Genomic DNA, 20,165 nt, shown 5'->3' with positions numbered 1-20,165 from the left:
AGGCTAAGGCATGTGCTCCCTAACAAAGAGAGTTCGGTGGAGAATTCTGTCACATACATGATTTATAGTGCAATATATAAGGGAACACCTTGTAATAATATACCACATTTAAAAGAAACATACCTTACCAATTAGAAATGACAACATGGAACAATTACCACATACCCTTAACCTTCAAAGAATGTTTATAAAATGTAGTGGATCTCTTCTTTTAAAACCTAAGTGGACTGATAAAACAGTTGATGTTTAAACTTGTCTGCAAATGTCTGATACATAGATAATACATAAAAAGTATGTAGACTCCAGCTATGCCAATAACCTTGAAGAGTTTACCTTTATACCCAGTGCCTCTCCTGAAATGACAGATACAGTCACACCATTCTTGGTGGGCTTTGGTATCTCTTCATTTTTCAGTTCTTGGTATTGGGGTTCCACCATTTTCTCTGAACTTCTCAAATTGACCCAGAGTTGCAGGCCATGCACTGGCTGCTCTGAGCAGGGCATCTCTGCATGCAGAATACCCCTCCCTGCTGTCATCCACTAAGACAGAAGAAGTAGAAGGAACAGAATACAAAGGGTCACAACATATCCATTGAATTAAAAAAACCTGGAGTGAAGGAAAAAGTTTTTACCCAGAACTAGTCAACATAGTTGAAACTTCTGTCTGAATCAAACACAGATTACATAAATAACAATCATGTTGCTTATCTGTTTGTTTTTAAATGTTGAAATGCTGAGCTGAAAAAGTAGCACTTGTTTGTTAATCTATTTGAACAACACAAGAAAGCACTGTTTATATGTAGATAAGTTTTAAATAACTCAAATATAAAAGTTCCCAGTAAAACAGCATGCCAGGAATTTATCTGGAATGTAAACATGCTAAATGTGTGTGGGGGAAAGTACAGTGTTGTGGCTGAGTTTAGCAGCCAGTTAAAATGTTTAACATAACAAAAAAAAAGCTGTGTTGTATTTTGTTTTGTTTTTCTGAATTGCAGGATAATCACAAATTTAAAAGAAGAAAGGTAGAAGTAGCCTTGTAGGATTAAAATGTCACCTACACTTCTCTCACCATTTTCCCATACCTGTAAATCTCCTGGGTTCAGTTTACCAGCATGTCCGCAGAAATCTTCGTGGGCCATGGACCCACCCGCCAACAGATAAGTTACCTTTGGACAACAGGGAAGGAAGATTAGTTGAATACACAGTCTTGCTTTAAAACAGTAACATAACAGATCAATAATACTTTTGTACAAATAGATGTGCCCAATACACTGCAGCAGAACACAGGGGATCAGGCAAATTCCCAAAATCAATTCATGTTTCTCAACCTATGATATAAAAATTACCCATGTTGAAAAATATTAAGGCTTTAGGAGCAACTTTTGTTCCCATTGGGTGTGTCTACATGTGCATTAGATCCAGGAGTAGTTTACTTGACAGTGGTGTAAACACTCCCAGGCAGGTGCCCGCACATGCAGGGAAGCGGAAGAAGATCTGCTGCTAAATGGCAGCAAACTGCTCCTGTTTCTGAGGCCCTGCAATGGCCCCCTGTCACCATGGGGGGAACTCTAGGCTCCCCCTGCATGTTAGCAAGGGCTAGCAGGGAGTACCAGCCCAGGAGATGGCTGTCTCTGGTTGAGGCTGAGACATTGCTCCCTGTCCCTGAGAGGCTGCCACTGGCAGGGCAAGGACAATGTTCCCCTGCCCTGGCAGCAGGGAACTCCTGGCTCCAGTTCCCTTGTTGGGGGTAGAAAAGTTGGAAGGACCTGCCAGTGGGACAACTAGCAGTGGTCCTCAGCTGGGCAGGGATTGCATGCAATTACAGAGCAAGGCAGGAAACATGATCCCCATTCCGTACCAGCAGAGAACCCAGTGCCAGCTCCATGAACAGGGGTTGGCATTAAGAGATAAGGACCTCCCAGTGCTGGACCTCTGGTTGCAGAGCACCCGGTGGGAGATAAGGCTTTCTCAGACCCACTTCCCCATTGTGATCTCAGAGTGGGGGGCTTGAAGCTCCCTGCTGACATGGTCCCCACCTGGGCTTCGGTGGTGGAGCCTGCCCTAGCAGTATGCAGCTCCCCGAGGAAGGGAGCAATCTCTCACCGCCTGCTGGCCGGCTGACCAGGATCAGATTTGCTCCCAGTTAGATGACTACATGAGTGCTACTGCACTGTTACTAATCACAAGAAAATTTGCTACTTGCATTTGCAGGTAGTAAATTTATTTGCAATTAGTGAAGTTTACTACAGAGTAAGCATGTGCATATGTAGATGCACACACTTACTTTGCAGTAAGCTACTCTACTGTGCAGTAAAGCATCTAATGGAGATGCACCAGTCTTTCCTATTTTCCCTCTCTTTACTGTCTTTTCTCACCTTCTTTTCCTTTTCTCCCTTTCTTTTTTCATCATGCATTCCTCTCTTTTGTCTTGTTTTTCATTGGAAATTGCAGTATAATAACTAAGGCTCTGGCTCCTGTATGGCAGATGACAGAACAAAGTGCAATGGCCTCAAACTGCAGCAAGGGAAATTTAGGTTGGATATAAGGAAAATCTTTCTAGGAGGGTAGTGAAGCACGGGAGCTGATTACCCAGAGAGTTGTGGAATTTCCATCCTTAGAGGTTTTCAAGACCCAGGTAGACAAAGGCTTGGCTGTGATGATATAGTGGAGGATAGTTCTGCTTTGAGCAGGGGTTCAGACTAGATGACCTCCTGAGGTCCCTTCTAATCCTCATTTTCTACGATTCAGACACAAAACTTGGTAAGTTTTATGCCCAATGATAGGCTTGTTGGGCAACATGCTTGTAAGAAATCCATTTAATGAAAGAGATCCATTACAGGAGGTGATGACCCAGTACTGGACAATGGTATAACTGCTTTAGCTTAGCTCTGTGGATATGGCAAAACTGTACAGGAAAGCTGGGTGAATCAGCCATTGTGGAATTTCCTAGTTAGTCCTATAGCATCCACCATGTTGGGTGGAGACTCACCAGGAACACAGATGAGACGAGTATTTATGGCTTAAGTACCTTTGTGCTCCAGCTATTCTTAGCTGCTCTTAGAATGAGGTCATGGGCAATATTAGCTGAGCACAAGTTACTGCCTTCTTGCACTTACTGGGTGCATTTACACGAGATGCTTTACTGATTAGTAAGCATCTGCATCTGCAAGTGCAGATGCTTACTGTGCAGTAATTTGCTCTAATAGTGAGTAACGTTGCTACCTGCAAATCCAAGTAGCAAATTTACTCAAGATTACTTACTGTGCAGTAGCTCACATGTTGTAGTGCCTGACCAGGAGCAAATGTGCTCCTGGTCAGCCAGGCAACAGGGGGCAGGAGATTGCTCCCTGCCTCCTGGGAGCTGCCAGCTGCCAGGGCAGGTTCCACCACCAAAGCCTGGGTGTAGACAATGTCCCCCTGCCCTGGCAGCAGGGAATTCCCAGCCCCTGCTCTGCAATTGCAGGGCTGGGTCTGGGGAATCCTTATCTCCCAGCCTGTGCCCCACAGTCACAGGGCCAGTCCTGGACCCACAACTGCAGAGCTGGCACTAGGAGAAAAGGATCTCCCAGCCTGGGTCCCATGACTGTAAAGCAGGGGCTGGGAGCTCCCTGCTGTCAGGGCAGGAGGACTTTGTCTCTGCCCAGACTCTGGTGGGGTAGCCTGCTCTACAAGCAAGCAGCTCCCAGGGGCAGGGAATAATGTCCCAGCCCCTGCCAGAAGACAGCTGTCTCTTGGCAAGGCACCGAGGGGGAGGCTAAAGCTACCTCTGGCTGTTGCAGGGGTCCATTGCAGGGCAGGTGCAGTCTGCTGCTAGGAGCATAAAATCTATTCCTATTTCTTTATCAGTGATTTGGATGATGGCGTGAAAAGCAACCTGTTTAAATTTCCTGATGATACCAAAATTTGGGGTGAGGTGAGCACGCTAGTAGGGAGGGAAAGAATGCAGCAAGACCTGGATAGGTTGCAGGGGTGGGCTAACAAAAACAGGATGCGTTTCAATACTGACAAGTGCAGGGTGCTGCACTTGGGCAGTAGGAACCAGCAGCACACTTATAAGATGAGAAACTCCCTTCTTGAGAGCACAGAAGCAGAAAGAGATCTTGGAGTCATTACTGACTCCAAGATGAACATGGGCCGACAATGCCAGGTCACAGTTGGCAGGGCTAACCGGACCTTGTCGTGCATCTGCAGTTGCATTTCAAGTAGGGCCAAGGAGGCGATCCTCCCCCTCTACACGACACTGGTCAGGGCACAGCTGGAATACTGCATCCAGTTCAGTGCGCCCCACTTCAGGAGGGATGTGGACAACATTGAGAGGGTCCAGAGGAGGGCCACCCGCATGATCCGGGGACAGCAGGGCAGACCCTACAATGAGAGACTGCGGGACCTGAACCTGTTCAGCCTTCACAAGAGAAGGCTGAGGGGGGACCTGGTAACTGTCTATAAACTCACTAGGGGCGACCAGAAGGGTTTGGGGGTGACCTTGTTTCCCCTAGCGCCCCCTGGCATGACAAGGCCATAAATTGTTGGAGAGTAGGTTTAGATTAGACATCCGTAAGAACTACTTCACCGTCAGGGTGGCTAGGACCTGGAACCAACTTCCAAGAGAGTGGTGCTGGCTCCTACCCTGGGGGTCTTTAAGAGGAGGCTTGATGCCTACCTGGCTGGAGTCATTTGAGCTCAGTTTTTCTCCCGCCCAGGCAGGGGGTCGGACTTGAAGATCTACAAGGTCCCTCCCGACCCTGCTTCTATGATTCTATGATTCCTGTGTCCTTCGTGTGTAGATGAAACAGGGGCCCTATATTGAAGCAGTGGATTTTAAAAAACACCGCTTTGATTTAGGGCAGATTAAACCCCATGTAGTGCACACACCCTGCTGACTTCCTGCCTCTCTGGCAGGGAGGGGAGGGTGAGCTGCCAGTGGGCAGAGCAATCCATGGGCTGCAGGGGGGGCAGGCGGTGCGTCCCTCCTTGGGAGCTGCCCCACCCCCAGGCAATACCCACCAGCAGGCACCCGGCTTGGGTAGTCCCAGGGGGCACCACAGCCATGGAGGGAAGCACCAGGCCCCCATGCAGCTCAGGCAGGCATGCAGGCTCCAAGGGCAGCGGGGGCGGTAAGATCAAGCTCACGGCTTTTCTTGGACAGAGCCTGCTTTCCTGGGCTGCTGTCAGGCTCCCTGAAGGACTTCCTGCAGAGCTGTGGAGCTGCACAGAGCCTGGCTCCTTGAAGGAGTTTTAGTTTGCTGTGCCCCAATTCATTTAAGGCACATTATGCTGCCAAATTTCCTACAGTGCCTGGAATTAATGCACAATATGCCACTGAGGCATACAAACACCAACATCATTAAAGTGGTACAAAAGCATTTAGCCTGCTTTAAAGTGTCATGCGCACCCATCTCTTGTTTCTCCTACACACAGCCGTAGACACATGCCTGCAAGCATTTGCTTTCTGGTAGTTTATTCAAGAAGATTATTTTAATGTATAGACATGCCCACTGTTGCCAACCTCAAGAACTGGGTTAATGCAAAGTAAATGCTAGCATGTGGATATTGCAGAGGTGATTCGCAGCCACTTTTGCCTCATCCTTGAGTACAAAGACAGTTGCAGCTCAAATGGTGGAAAACAGAGCCAAAATCACTTTAGGATAATAGGCAATAATGCCAAGACTGGAAAAAAGCAAGGAGTAAAATTGCATGTGGGGAAAAAATAAGACAAAACATAACACAACATATTTAGGCTTCCAGACTAAATAGCTTGTTAAAAAAACATGATCCTCCACATTGGGCATCAACACAGGCAGGCAGCTAGTATCAAAGAGGCCCTTCCCCTTTACTTCAAGCCAAAATCTAGTACTGCCAATCTTAAGTATTCAGAAATGAAGAGGAAGATCTCTAAAACTCACAACATTTTTAAACATATATATTTTAAAAAGCTGTCTCCTGCATTTTGAGTCTTCTTATGAAGCCTCCCAGCTCCAAAACACATGTGATCATTTCAGGTTCAGAATTCAAAATTAAAACATTGTAGTAAACACAGACTTCCCTGGTAGCTTCTTGGGACAGAACTCACTTTCCTAATGGCGGGGAGGGGAGGGTGAGCTGGAGTAGGGAAGCAGCTACTCCCTCATCTCCATCCCTTCCCTTATTAATATGTTTTGCACCATTGTTAGACTCATTTAAATGGGAAGTCAGACTGTCTTTACATGCAGGGATGAAAGGAAAATGGCAAGCATCTTCGGTTTCAGCTGTAGTGGAGACAGGGCAGTCATCCTAAATAAGAAAAAAACCAAAAGAAGGAAGGCAGGAATAGCAAATTCAACCCTCCAAATATCACAGGACTGCTGGCAACACTAAACTCAGAAGGGAAATAGGCAGCAGCAATATGTGGTGATGTGCCTACTCATGCTACAGTGGAAACCCAGGGAGCTATACTGAGATAGATAGATAGACAGATAGCTAGGAGTTACAGGAAGAAGGAGGAAAGCAAGAAAGACTTCTCTGATATGAAGGAAACTGTTTCCAGGCAAACTCTAGATCTTACAGTAATTTAACCAACTAGCCGAATAGCATCCTCAACTGCACATGCATTCATTTCGTTTATGTTTTAGAGGACCACTAAATTACTTTGATGCAGCATTATATGCAGTCATCATATGCTTCATGATTTGCATAAAATGACTGCAGAAAAATCTAATTTTTAAAGTGAACAAATCCATCTTTAGGCAGTGTTCCAACACTAACATTCCTCCTAATTTAATGTGCATGATGACTGTAAACCCTATCTTTTTTTCAAATAACCTAAAGCCTAATGACTTATTCTACATTACTAATTTCTTAAGTGTCCAATTAAAAAACAGGAATATTGCTAACATTTCTACATCTCTAGAGTGAAATCTTTGTGGTTTATGATATCTGTACTGTATTATGCATCTGCTGAATTGCAAGTTTTTGAGAGATTTGTGTATTATGTTATATTCACCCTCAGTAATTTCCTGGTAATCCTCCTTATATTTTACATACACTTTCACCTTGCAGATCAGGAATACATACACTTTCATCTTGCAGGCTACACCCTGCATAGAAGGGACTGAGTAGGAAAGAAACGTGGAGGTGCAGCTGTCTTGGAGGCTGACCCTGGCTCCAAAGAAAAGTAGCTTGAAACCCTCTGGGTCATACTATGGGGTGAGGTGGGTGTGGTAAGAGAGACCCAACTGTAGGTTTATACTACAGACCACCTAAGTCAAACCAGGGGGATGAGCTTGATCTGGAGTTCTCTTGAGAACTGGCAAAGGCTGCAGGCATGGGACACAGTCATCATGGGTAACTTCAGTTACCCAGACATCTCTTGGGAGGAACACTCGGCTAAGTCAGATCAGTCAAGTTGCTTCCTTATCTGTATTGAAGAGCTCTACCTGACTCAGGATGTGCATGGGCCAACCAGAGGTAATGCTCTTCTAGATTTGGCTTTGGCCAAAGGAAACAATCTGGTGAGTGACTTGAGTATAGAGGGTAGCCTGGGCAACAGCAACCATGAGACCATCACATTCACTATTCATCACAAGGCAGGAAAATCATCTAGCAGGGTTGAAGTTTTGAACTTAAAAAAGTGAATTTCAACAAGCTCAGGGCAATACTAGGGGAAGTGCTTTGGGACCAGGGTCTAAAGGTGAAAAGAGTGCATGAAGAGTGGTTGTTCCTCAAGGACACAATCCTCAAAGCACAAAAGAAGTCCATTCCCATGCAGAGGAATTGTAGCAGAAGGGCTGGTAAGCCCTCTTGGCTTAATAGGGATATCATGGTCTTCTTGAAAAAGAAGAAAGAAGCATACAAAGAATGGAAGCTTGGGACAGTCCCCAAGGAGCACTACACAACAACAGCCCATACTTGTAGGGAGGAGATTAGAAAGGCTAAGATGGCAACTGAATTTAAACCAGCAACAGAAATCAAGGACAATAAGAAGTCCTTCTTTAGGTTTGTAGGGAACAAGAGGAAAACAAATGGAAGCATGGGGCCACTGCTTAACAACTCAGGATAGCTGGTTACTGACACGCAGGAGAAAACTGAACTCCTGAATGACTACTTTGCTTCAGTATTTCAACTGACTAAGGGGAAAATCGTGCTAAATAAGACTCAGAATAGGCACGGTGGGAGTGACCACCTACCTATTGTTGACATTAAGCTGGTGAGTGATAAGTTAGAAAAGTTAGACATTTATAAGTCAACAGAACCGGATGAACTTCATTTAAGAGTGCTGAAGAATCTGACCAAAGTCATTGCTGGGCCCCTGGTGAAACTCTTCCAAAACTCATGGCACTCAGGGGAGGACCCTGAAAACTGGAAAAGGGCCAAAGTTGTGCCCATTTTCAAGAAAGGGAGGAGGGAGGACATGAGCAACTACAGGCCAATTAGCCTAACTTCTATCCCAGGGAAAATCTGGGAAAAATTCATTAAGGAGTCTATGTGCAACACACTTGCAGAAGGTAGGATTCTGAATGACAGCCAACATGGCTTTGTCATGGGCAGGTCATATTTTGCCAATCTAATCTCCTTCTATGACCAGGTAACTTGCCACCTGAATAAGGGAGAAGTTGATGTATATCTTGACTTCCAAAAGGCTTTTGATCTAGTATCCCATGATGTTCTCATGAGAAAATTGGAGCACTGTGGTTTTAACGATGAGACAGGTGGGTAGGAAGCTGGCTGTGGGGTAGGACCCAGAGAATTCTAATGAATGGATCTGTGTCTTCTTGGCGAGAAGTGGCCAATCATGTCCCTCAGGGGTCTATGCTTGGTCCAGCGCTTTTTAACATCTTTATCAATAATTTGGATATGGAGGTAAAGAGCTCACTGGCCACGTTTGTGGACAACACCAAGTTATGGTGAGGGGGCGTAGTCACACTTGAAGATAGGCTGCAGACACGGGCAGACCTAGACAGGCTGGCAAGGTGGGTGGATTGGAACAGATGAAGTTTAACACTGAGAAGTATAAAGCGCTCCATCTGGGGACGAACAACTTGCAACATACTTACAGGCTTGATGATGCCAAACTGACTTGCACCATAACTGAAAGGAACCTCCGGGTAATAATAAACTATAATATGAACATGAGCCATCAGTGCAGTGCTGTAGCCAGCAGGGCAAGCAACACTCTGGCATGCATCAACCGACGCATCTCAAGCAAAACCAAGGAACTGATTCTTCCACTATACTCAGCAGTGGTGAGACCGCAGCTACATTTCAACAAGGATGTGGAAAAGCTTGAGAGACTCCAGAGAAGAGCCACCCTTATGATCAGAGACTTGCAAGGCAAGCCATATGAGGAAAGGCTGACGGACTTGGGTCTCTTCAGTCTAAAAAAGAGAAGGCTGAGAGGGGACTTGGTAGCAGCTTAACGCTGTATCAGGGGAATACATGTAGGGCTCAGTGAACTGCTGTTCAACAGGGTACCCTTGGGGAAAACCAGGAGTAATGGCCACAAAATCCTGGAAGACCATTTCAGGCTTAACACTACAAAAAACTTCTTAACAGTTAGGGTGTCCAGACTGTGGAATAAGCTCCCTCCAGAGGTGGTACAATCACCTATCCTGGAAATCTTAAAGAGGAGACTGGACGGTCACCTCACTGGGGTTACCTGACCCCAGTTGTTTTTCCTGCCTAGGGCAGGGGAGCTGGACTCAATGATCTTGCAAGGTCCCTTCCAGCCCCTTAAAATCTATGAATAACATAGCAAAACAAGGCTTCAAAAAATCTCTCACCATTATCTCAAAAACAAAACCATTTTTCTGACCTTAAGTGGCATTGCTTCTTCCATTTTACAAAGAAACTGTCAAATGCTATAATATCACATTCTTTGGCTGTTTCCAATACTACTGTAGAAAGTCAGATGTATATATTCTTGCAAATATTTTTGCAACTTTTCACCTACTAAAGTTGGCTACCTTTCCAAAACCCTAGTAAACTGGACTATACTGGCATGTTTGGTTAACATAAACTCCATCCAATGGCTGGATTACTTTGATGTGCCCATACTGCATATGTTACTATAAAACACATTTTATGTTTTAATTTATTGATGAAATAATCAGCAACCTGTGGCCCGTGGGCCAGATCTAACTAGTGAAGGTCCTATCTGACATGAGTCAGCACAAAATGGTGGCACACAACTGTGCCATGCCACCCATCCCTTCCATAGCATGGCAGAGTCTACTGCAAAGTCTGCTGCTCCACCACATCCATGCTTACCTTTACCACACAGGGATTGGGAATCAGCAGCAAAAGTAACCACAGCCATCTGATTGCTCCAGGGAGCACTAACTTAGGATCATAGAATTAAAGAAAATTAGGGTTGGAAAGGACCTCAGGAGGTCATCTAGTTCAACCCCTGCTCAAAGCAGAACCACCTCCAACTAGATCATTCAATTCAAGGCTTTGTCTAGCCAGGCCTTAAAGACCACCAATGATGGAGATTCCCCAACTTCTCCCAGTAATCTGTTCCAGTGCTTCACCACCCTCCTAGTGAGAAGGTTTTTCCTAATATCCAACCTAAACCTTCTTTGCTGCAACTTGAGACCATTGCTTCTTGTTCTGTCATCTGTCACCACTAATTACAGTCTAGTGCCATCCTCTTTGGAGCCACCATGCAGGTAGTTAAAGGCTGCTATTAAATCCCCCTTCAGTCTTCTCTTCTGCAAACTAAAGAACCCAGTTCCCTCAGCCTCTCCTCATAAGTCACATGCCCCAGTCCCCAAACCATTTTCATTGCTTGCCACTGAAGTCTCTCCAACTTGCCCACATCCTTCCTATAGTAGGGGGCCAAAAACTGGACATAGTTTTCCAGATGTGGCCTCACCAGAGCAGAACAGAGCAGAATAATTACTTCCCTCGATAATCCTACTAAAGCAGCCCAGTATCCTGTTAGCCTTCTTGGCAACAAGGGCACACTCCTATCCATCTTACTGTCCACTGTAACCTCTAGGTCCTTTTCTGCAAAGCTGCTTAGCCAGTCAGTCCCCAGCCTGTAGCAGTGGATGGGATTCTTCTGTCCTAAGTGCAGGAATTTGTACTTGTCCTTGTTGAACCTCATGAGATACATTTTGTCCCAAACCTCCAGTTTGTCTAGGTCACTCTGAATCCTAGCCCCATCCTCCAGTGCATCTACTACACCCTCCAGCTTGGTGTCACCCATAAACTTGCTGAGGGTGCAATCAATCCCATCTTCCAGACTATTAATAAAGATATTGAACAAAACTGGCCCCAGGACCAACTCCTGGGGTACTCCACTTGATATGGGCTGCCAGCTAGACACTGAACCATTGATTACTACTCATTGAGCCTGACAATCCAGCCACTTTTCTATCTACCTTACAATCCATTCATCCAGCCCATACTTCCTTACTTTGCCTGCAAAAATGTTGTGGGAGATGGTATCAAAAGTCTTGCTAAAGTCAAGGTATATTATGTCCACTGCTTTCCCCACAACCACAATGCCAGTCATCTCATCATAGAAGACAATCAAGTTGGTCAGGTATGATTTGCCCTTGTTAAGTACATGCTGACTGTTCCTAATCACCTTTTCCAAGTGCTTAGTGTGCAGGAGCAGGTGAACCAGCAGGCTGTGGAGCTCGCTGGGCTGGCCCCCCCACGGGAACACCTTCGCCCCGATGCCGGAAGGCGGGGCGAACATTTACCTCTTTCAGGTGTGTGGCAGGAGAGTCTGGCTCAAAAGCAGCGCCGGAACGGGGAGCGGAACCAGAAGTGCCACAGCAAACAGCGGACACCGGTGAGGAGGTGGAGGGGTGGATGCACGCCGCCCGAGGCTGGATCCGCACGTTTTGGGGCAGCGGTAAGGCTCCACTGAGGTGCGCGAGCGAGAGGCCCAGAGCAGAGACGGGTTGACCACAGCGTGTTAAAGCGTCTGGCTCCGGTGGGAGCAGGGCAAAGGAAAGCCCTAAAGGTAAAAAATGGTGGACAGACTGTTGGCAGCGTGTTCACAGTGTCGAGTCGCAGGGCAGGCCCAGAGGGAGGGCTGAGGACGCCCATTGAAGAAGGCCCCAGAGAAAGAAGCAGGACCCTGCTCGAGGAGAGAGCGGGGCTCCAGATACGGCCGCTTTAGGCAGAGGGGGCATTGCCATTATCCCTCCACCACTTCTGGTGAGGTTTGGACTGACACTAGAAGAGGGAGCCATAGAGAGGTTTCTACGCGGAGGCACGGGCAAGGGTGTAGGGGTGGAGGAGCCCTCACCAGCTCCCCGACGGACACAAGGTCTCATTTCTGGATGTGCACGCGCCAGACAGTCCATCTGAACCAGGAATCATCAAAGTCGTGGCAGGAAAGTTCGGGGTGTGTAGCCCGGAGGGTCAGCATCCTGTATCCTTAAGGGGCCACTTCGACTAAGCAGAACACCTCAGCTAGTCGACTTGCTCACACTTAGAAATGGATTATTTGAGGACCTGCTCCATGATTTTTCCGGAGACTGAAAAATCTGGGTTCCAAAATGCACTCTGGGTTGCAAAATGCAGCTGGGGCCAGGAAAAGATTGTCAACCACTGTGTGATAGTATAGCTTGGTATTGTATATATAAGCTACCTCAAAAATGTCCTTGTAAGCCTGAATTTACACATACCTTTAAATTTCTCCAAAGATCTTGTCTGATCTTGTGAAAGCTTTTGTAGGCCTATTATGAACCCAGACATGACTTTTCTGTGGAAGTTCAAGAGTAACCGGTTGACCCATTTTTGAGTTATGCAAAAGTGATATACAAATAAACTTTTCCTTCGATTGATTCTGCACCGGTGGCTGCCCACTTAAAGACAAAATGCAGGTAGCAGCCATATTGGTAAAAGGTAGGGCTACCAAGAGCAGGTATACAGGCAGAAAACTTCCTGCTAACATCAGCTGTTTGTGGTGAAGTGGAAGCACAGGCCTGTGTGCTTAATTTTAAGTACTCAAATTTCTTGTTTCTTTCAGCAGAAAGTTCCAGGTGACCCAAAAACCTCTTGTTTTCTATAAAGGGAAGCAGTTCTATATTGATTGTTCTGAAGAATTCTCTTGCTGATCCTCCACAAGCATCAAAGGCCAACTTTGTGCATGCTGGTGTGACTAGAGTGGAAAAGAGTTGGTTACACTTAGGAAGATGAGACAGGAAATGTGAGAAGTTACTTTGCAGAGTCAGCCAGAGTGTTACTGAAGACTCCTTCTAGGTAAGTAACCATCCATTTTAAAATCCAGAGCCTGCTATATGTAACAATAATTAAGTTTGTCACTTTCTTTTCACTTTTGTCCTATTTCATGGCATTTATCAATCATTACAGAGTCAGCCAAATTAAACTGAGAGGAAAGCCCTTTTTCAGCCAATTTTAACTGCATTCCTCCTCTGTCTTAAAAGATGCTGGAAGCAACACCAAGCCTTATTCTAAGGAAGGTGCCAAATAAAATTTGCCACATAAGGCCAAGTTTTCATCTTGCAATAGTGTTTATTTCTTAATAGTGACATTACTGCAATGAATGAGAGTTTAATCTCGCCAGAGAGATTAATATGCATGAGGAAGTCAAAGAATTTTTTACATGCAAATTCTATTTGACAATAGCCAAATTTAATACAGGCAGGATAAGAGCATCTGCAGTAACTCAGGCATACAGTACTCTGCCCACAATAATATCTGTAGGTTTAACTAGCATGCCTGTTTCACTGCACAAGAGATTCTGCCAGAATAAAGAAAAAAAAACACAATAGTAACTAAAGAATGAAGGATCTTTTTGCCAATGGAAAATAACTGCTTGAGACAATGTCAACAAAAATCCCAAAAGTTTTAAGATAATTTGAAATTAAATACTTTTTAGAGGAATGGAAAGATGCTAGAGAGGGGGGAGGTCACATTCTTGAAGTCCAGGACATATGCACACTTCAACATTCCTAGCAAAAAGGCCCCCACTCCAATGAGTGGAGAGCACCGTACTTGCGACATTAGTCAGATGAGATTACCTTATCTGGTTTCTTTATGAGAATCCAAAAAAGAGGTACCTGGTACTATTAATCCTTTAATATAACTGACTTGTGGATTCCTGGGTGATTCCAAATTTTGCATGGATATATAAGCTTTTAACTACACGAGAAATCCTTTTTCTGTAGCAGAAGTTTGTGATGATAAAAGTAATACTCAGCAAGTGAGATTGATCTTATGCATATTGCAATGAAAGGGTTTAAAAAATATGGCATTATGAAAAAAAGCAAATTGCCCCTCCCTTCCCCCCATCACAGTATCCAACTCCGTATCAGAAATACAACTCAGGCATACAGACAATATTAAGATGTACCAGGATATTTTTAGTTCAAATTCACTGTTTCAGTTCAGTGACACTAGGGAGACATTTTTGTTACTATGTGTTCTGAGCTAATTTAAAAGGCATCATATTAAAAAAAAAGTCATGAATTCTTGAACCTATTCTGGAGACCACTTGGTACAGGACTTCTTCTTGAAGCACCAAACTCAGACTCATAACCAATTGCCCACTATTTGGCTCTTGAAATTTATTAATGTCTTGAGGAATGACCTGGTTAAATGCATTCAATGTGCTCACGAGGATCCATGGAGCAGGCACACTGTCATTTGCCAGTTCCTTTCCTTAATTTGTCTGAACCAGAGAAAGCAGCAGCTTTCTAAACATGTTGTAGGGTTGAGGTTTCACAGTAATACTTTGGGCAATGCTGAGTCGACAGAATCAAACTGTTCTATGAGAAGGGACAAGGAAACCAGGCAAGGAAGGAAGCCAGTCAGTGTAGCTTCCTAACCCCCCAGGTTCCTTGAGCCCCTCACTTCTCAGGCAGTTGTAACCCAGAGTTGAGCAGTTCCTTAGGACTTTCACAGGAGCCGGAAGCTGCAATATGCAGGCAGTTGAGAACCAACTGCAAAATTCTGTTTCAGTTCTTCCAAAACAGGATTTTCCCTTCCACAAATATATATATATATATATACACATATATATATATATATATATGAAGTTTTACTTTATGTCCTAACTGGGAACAAAAATAATCATTCCAAAAAACCTTTGGTTTCCCTCCCAAAGAAGAAATCTATTCTCTGGCCAGCTCTGGTGAGGAACAACTCCTTTCAGTGAGGCTTGACTTTCCGGTCCTTGTGAGACACAAACACAGGTTGATCACACTGTGTGATCTCAGGGGTCGGCATCTGGAACAAAGGGCCCATCAAGCCTGGGGGTAAAGCTGCTGACTCTCTGTGTTGACAATTTTTGCAGCTTTATTGCAAGTCTTCCAATAGCTGCTGTTTTTGTGGTAGCCCCAGATCCTGGAGTGGCAGAAATTGCAATGTTAATGCCAAAAAAAAAAACCCTTCAAGAAGGAAAAGAAAAATCCAGTATATATTATTCTCTAAGAAGTAAACCCCCTGGTTTTCAGGGCTGACTCATGCTTACTGAATGCTTGAAATTTGGAAGACTTCAGTCTGCACTGGACTAGGTCTAACTCAAGATAGCTTTCTCTATACCTGGTGCTTGCGTACTGGCTGTATCTCTATGGCTGGGTACAGACATTCAGGAAGATTAGGGGGAGGTTAGATTGAGTTAAAAATGACTGCCCAATCTAATGTAAATTGTGGGGCTAGCGGGAAGGGGGCTTGGAGGGGTTTGCAGGGAGACTGGGGGCCAGATAGGGTCCACAGAGGGGATCAAGGGGACAGGTGGCACCTATGGGGGTGACTGGAGGGGCAGGCAGGGTCCACAAGGGAGACTGAGAAATCAAGGGTGGGGCAGGCAGGGTCTTCGGGAGGGATCGGGGGGGCAAGTGGGGTCTGCGAGAGGGTTGCTGGGTTCTAGGGGCATTTGGCAGGATCAGAGGGTTTGTGGGGTTTGTAGGGGGAAGCTTGGGGGAATGGGTTATTATTGGCTTCCCAACTCTCCACCCCCAAACAATTTCCCCTCGTGGTGAACCTACCCCCCACCCCTCATCCCTTCCACCCAGACCCCACCAGGACTTACTTCCTCAGATCCTGGCATTGCTGAATGCTCCTGGCATCGCTAAACCACCACTGGGAGCAGCTTGGGGGTTGGTGGAGATGGTGGGGTTTGGTGGGCTGGGAGTGGAGGGGAGGGGACTAGCTGGTCCAAGGGATGCACCTAGGCAAACTAAGTTAGATTGAATGGCCATTCTTAACATGATCTAACCTCCCACTAACCTCCTTGAATGTCTGTATGTACTCTATAAGTCTATGTATCTTTCAAAACAAATGCATTTTTATTCTAAAATCTACTCAAATGTAAATGGCTACACAAAGAAGGAGCTGTAAAATGGCTGCAATCTAATGAAGAGTCAGGTCTCTGGCTTTATCCTGAATTAAGCAAAAAAGTCATTTTGTTCACTTAAAAACAGGAGAAAAGTATCCAAAGCTATATTTGAAGACCAGTCTCTTGCTTTGAGAAGTATACTGAATACATTTTTTAAAATAAAATCTAATACAGTCTTCTAAAAACAAGATATATTTGATGATTTAATCTAATTAAAGATGTAGTTGATCATTATTTGGTCTTCCTGAGCTTGGATCAAGTGGATTTATGATTCTTTCGGTGAACACGTTCCTTTATCTTTGTTTTTGCTAAATATCTCTTCACATATTGGGCACCAATATCCAAAAAAAGCCTCCTGTGTGGTCTGATAGCTATGGGGGCCAATAATACAGAACTTTTATTCCCACTCTACTACTGGCCAACTCAGTGACCTCAAGTTACTCATTTTACTTCTTTATGCCACAGATTTCCCATCTATAAAATCAAGATAATATAATATAATCATACCAAACTCCTTTCTTTTTACTGAAAAATGAAGATTCAGGGCATTCAAACCTTTCATGAATTCACGTTGTTTTTAAATTGTTTGGATTTTTAAAAAAACCTTCAAAATTTTCTGAAAAATCAAATTGATCTATTTTGACTTTTTTATGCAAACATCCCAATTATTTAATTTCATAAATGATTTATTTCAAACCTTGGCCTAGAATTATTTTAAGCATATTTTAAAAACATCAAACACAAAAAGAAACACTTGTTGCAGGTAAAAAAAAAAAAAAAAGCAACTTCTGTCCAAAAAACTTAGAAATCTTTTCTTTAGAGAGCTCTGGGATAATGAAAAGGACCTCATTTATAAAGTACGTCAAGATCTACTGATTCAAAATGATAAATAAGGTCTAGATATAATTTCTAGGTATAATTATAATTTCTTCACTAACTCTCTCCAGTCACTCTAACTGGACCTATATCAACATAGATGCCTATAGACTTTTTACGTATGGTATCCTCTTATACATTCTCCCTAAGATTTTCCTCATGACTGCAAAGTTTGTGGTTCCTAATTGGAAATCACTTGTAAACAATTTCAACTTTAAAATTTGTATCCATTCTGCTTCAGTAGGTTAGAGAGACCATAGTTCAGGGGAGGGCAATTATTTAAGCTGGAGGGCCACTTACCGAGTTTTGGTAAGCTGTCGAGGGCTGCAAGATTAGCCTTGACAGGTGCCCCACTGCCTGCTCACCATCTTGAGATGAGAAGTCCCACTCCTAACCCCTGACCTTTGTCACCAGAACGCCCTCCCCTTGCCCCTGGAAGCACTCCTTGTCATCTTGGAACCAGAAAATAAAACAAACCATATACTAAAAAAATCAAATATCTACTATAACATATTTTTATTTTATTTCAAAAAAGATTTTTGTCCTGATTTGTTTGTTTGCATAGTGTATATAGAGGCAATTGCACAATAACTCAAAGTAAAGTCTTACTCTTGTATATTGTGTGGGGTATGGGGTAGAGGGGTGTATTTGGGGGATGTGTGCAGGGTATGTGGTTGGGGAGTATGTGGTTGGAGTGGGTGTGTGTGGGGGCTGGGATGTGTGTGGTGTGGGATGTGTATGTGAGGAGTGTGAAGGTATGGGGTTTGTGTGTGGGTATGGTGGTGTGCAGAGTGTGTGACTGGGGTGTGAGGTGTGTGGGAAAATGTTGGGTGTGGGCAGATGTGGGATGTGTGTGAGAGGCTGTGGAGTGTCTGCATGGGCATGGTATGTGTGGGGGGTGGTTGGGATGTGGGGTGTGTGGAAAGGTGTTGGGTGTGTATGGGGGCTTCCCCCTGCTTGGCTCCTCCTCCCTCCCCCCCTTGTGCCCACTCTTGTGGAATGTGGCTGAGCTCGGCTTCTCTGCAGATGAGGGGAGGGAGAGGGGAATCAGCGCTACCTGCCTGGATCATACCGCACTGCAAAGGGGAAGGAAAGAAGCTGCCAGCAGCAGGCAGCAACGGAAGCCCCTCGGGAAGGGGGCAGAAGGTGGCAATCCAAGCCAAGCCAAGCCTGGCACCACGGGCTTTCTTGGCCTCTGTCCCACACCTACCCAGGGGCCTGCAGCCAGGCCTGTGCTGGCTCCTGCTTCTGCTGCTGCTCCCACCCCACCTAACTGTCCTGTACCTGCTGAGCAGAGCTGCAGCCAAGCCCACACTGGCTCCTGCTGCTCCCACTGCACCTGCCTGTCCTGCAACTGCCTAGAGGGACTTTGTGAGCAGCCAAACTCCTTCACGCCCCACCATCCATGCACAAGCAGGACCAAAGCAAGCTGCAGACAAAACCAGCTCACAGGCTGCGCCCACTGTAAAACATTTGATGTTTTACATAAATGCCTAGTTCCTAGTACAAATGATCACAGGGGAATCTCAGCAATCATTTTTAAAAAAGGACAACAAACGAAAACAGGATGTTTGTCTATAGAAAGGCTAGAAAAGTTTGAAAATGGGACCTAAATGTACCCTAATATCTCAATAAAATAAGGTGATCAGAGAATACCAAAACTGTTATTCTAAAATATCATGATTTTGAGCCACACTAATGATTTTCAATGTTTGGATTGACAACACAGCCTTTCTTCAGCCTGAGACTCATCCATGTGGTCATACACTAGCTGCCCAACTGCAGGTCCTAATGTAGCAGGACCCATATAAGGGCAGAGCCTTTGGGGGGTAAAATGGGAAAGCTGGTAGCAGTCTGAGAATTCTGGCAGAAGAACAGCACATAGGCTGCCAAGGGTGGCTGCTATAAGTGAGCAGCTGTAGCATTTTTAGCTGCTGTAACAGCTTGGATGATCCAGATAGTGCCAATGTGATGTAAAGCCAGCATCACATCTCTGTTCCCCAGACATACTGTCAATGCTGCATCCCCAAAAGGAGCAGCACTGTATCTAACACATAAAGCCAGAACCCAAAAAAGACTTGGGAAGTGCAACTTAAGTGGAACTTAGGCACCTAAATCTAACTGAGCAATCCACAAAGAAAACACCTAATATCTGAGGCTCCTAACTGGCTGTGGGTGCCAAGGTTCTTCTTTTTCTACCTGGCACTACTGTATTGAGGCATTTCACACTGCTCTACATATGCTGCCTTTTAAACAAGAAGTAGTACAGTTGCCTTAGCATGATGCTGCAGGAAAACTAATTATGTTTGCTAAGAGACTGAGCTAACTATAGTGCCATGTGAATAAGTCTATTTTGTTTTCAGCTTAGAAGCTAGCGTACACAGAGAAGCACAATGTGTTTTAGCATTGTAAGTTAGTAGTATAGGCATGCCTTAAGTTCTCTACAAATAAGAAAAATTACTCAAATGCTTAAATTCCACTAACAGTTCATGTTCTAAACTCTGCCATTTTGGCTGAATTATGACATTGATTTTTCAAAGCTGCAGATGACTATACAAGGTAGACTCTGAGACTTTACTTCAGAGCTAATTAGGCAACTCTGCAGTAAACATCTCATGTAGATGCACCCACAGAGCCTAAACTCTATTTGACTTCTTGAAAAGGCTTAAGCCACTCAGCATACTCTGAACATACCTAACCCACCTCAACAGCATGGAGTTCAGCATATAGTACAGCAGCCATGGATGATAACAATGAAAAACACAGCCAAAGGAGAGATTGCTGCTTTTGCAGAAGAGTCTATTACTAGTTAGGGCATTCATCCATAGTTTCATAGTTTCTAGAGTCAAAAGAGACCTGAGCAAATCATCTAGTCCACCCCCCTGCCATGGCAGGAAAGAGTACTGGGGTCAAACAACCCCAGCAAGGTGTACATCTAACCTCCAGGTGTTCATCTAACCTCACAAGGTGATATTTTTAAGTGCTAGAT

At 44.7% G+C, this 20,165-nt stretch overlaps 1 protein-coding gene across 2 annotated transcripts in view; it reads right to left on the bottom strand.

Moving 5' to 3' along the window:
- PIR (pirin) overlaps nt 1–20,165 on the bottom strand; it is a 93,017-nt gene that overhangs the window by 52,552 nt on the left and 20,300 nt on the right. For both annotated transcript variants that reach the window (XM_019529287.1, XM_019529286.1), the window contains exons 4-5: nt 1,083–1,166; nt 334–540 (exon numbers count right to left, since the gene is read on the bottom strand). In XM_019529287.1, coding sequence (XP_019384832.1) covers nt 334–540; nt 1,083–1,166 — 291 coding nt within the window. The remainder of the gene's footprint in view (nt 1–333; nt 541–1,082; nt 1,167–20,165) is intronic.

Source organism: Crocodylus porosus, unplaced genomic scaffold (assembly GCF_001723895.1).
Source record: "Crocodylus porosus isolate Cpor-Errol unplaced genomic scaffold, CroPor_comp1, whole genome shotgun sequence".
NCBI classification, from domain to species: domain Eukaryota; kingdom Metazoa; phylum Chordata; order Crocodylia; family Crocodylidae; genus Crocodylus; species Crocodylus porosus.
Note: the sequence above shows the minus strand (reverse complement) of the source record. Positions and strands in the feature narration are given on the sequence as shown.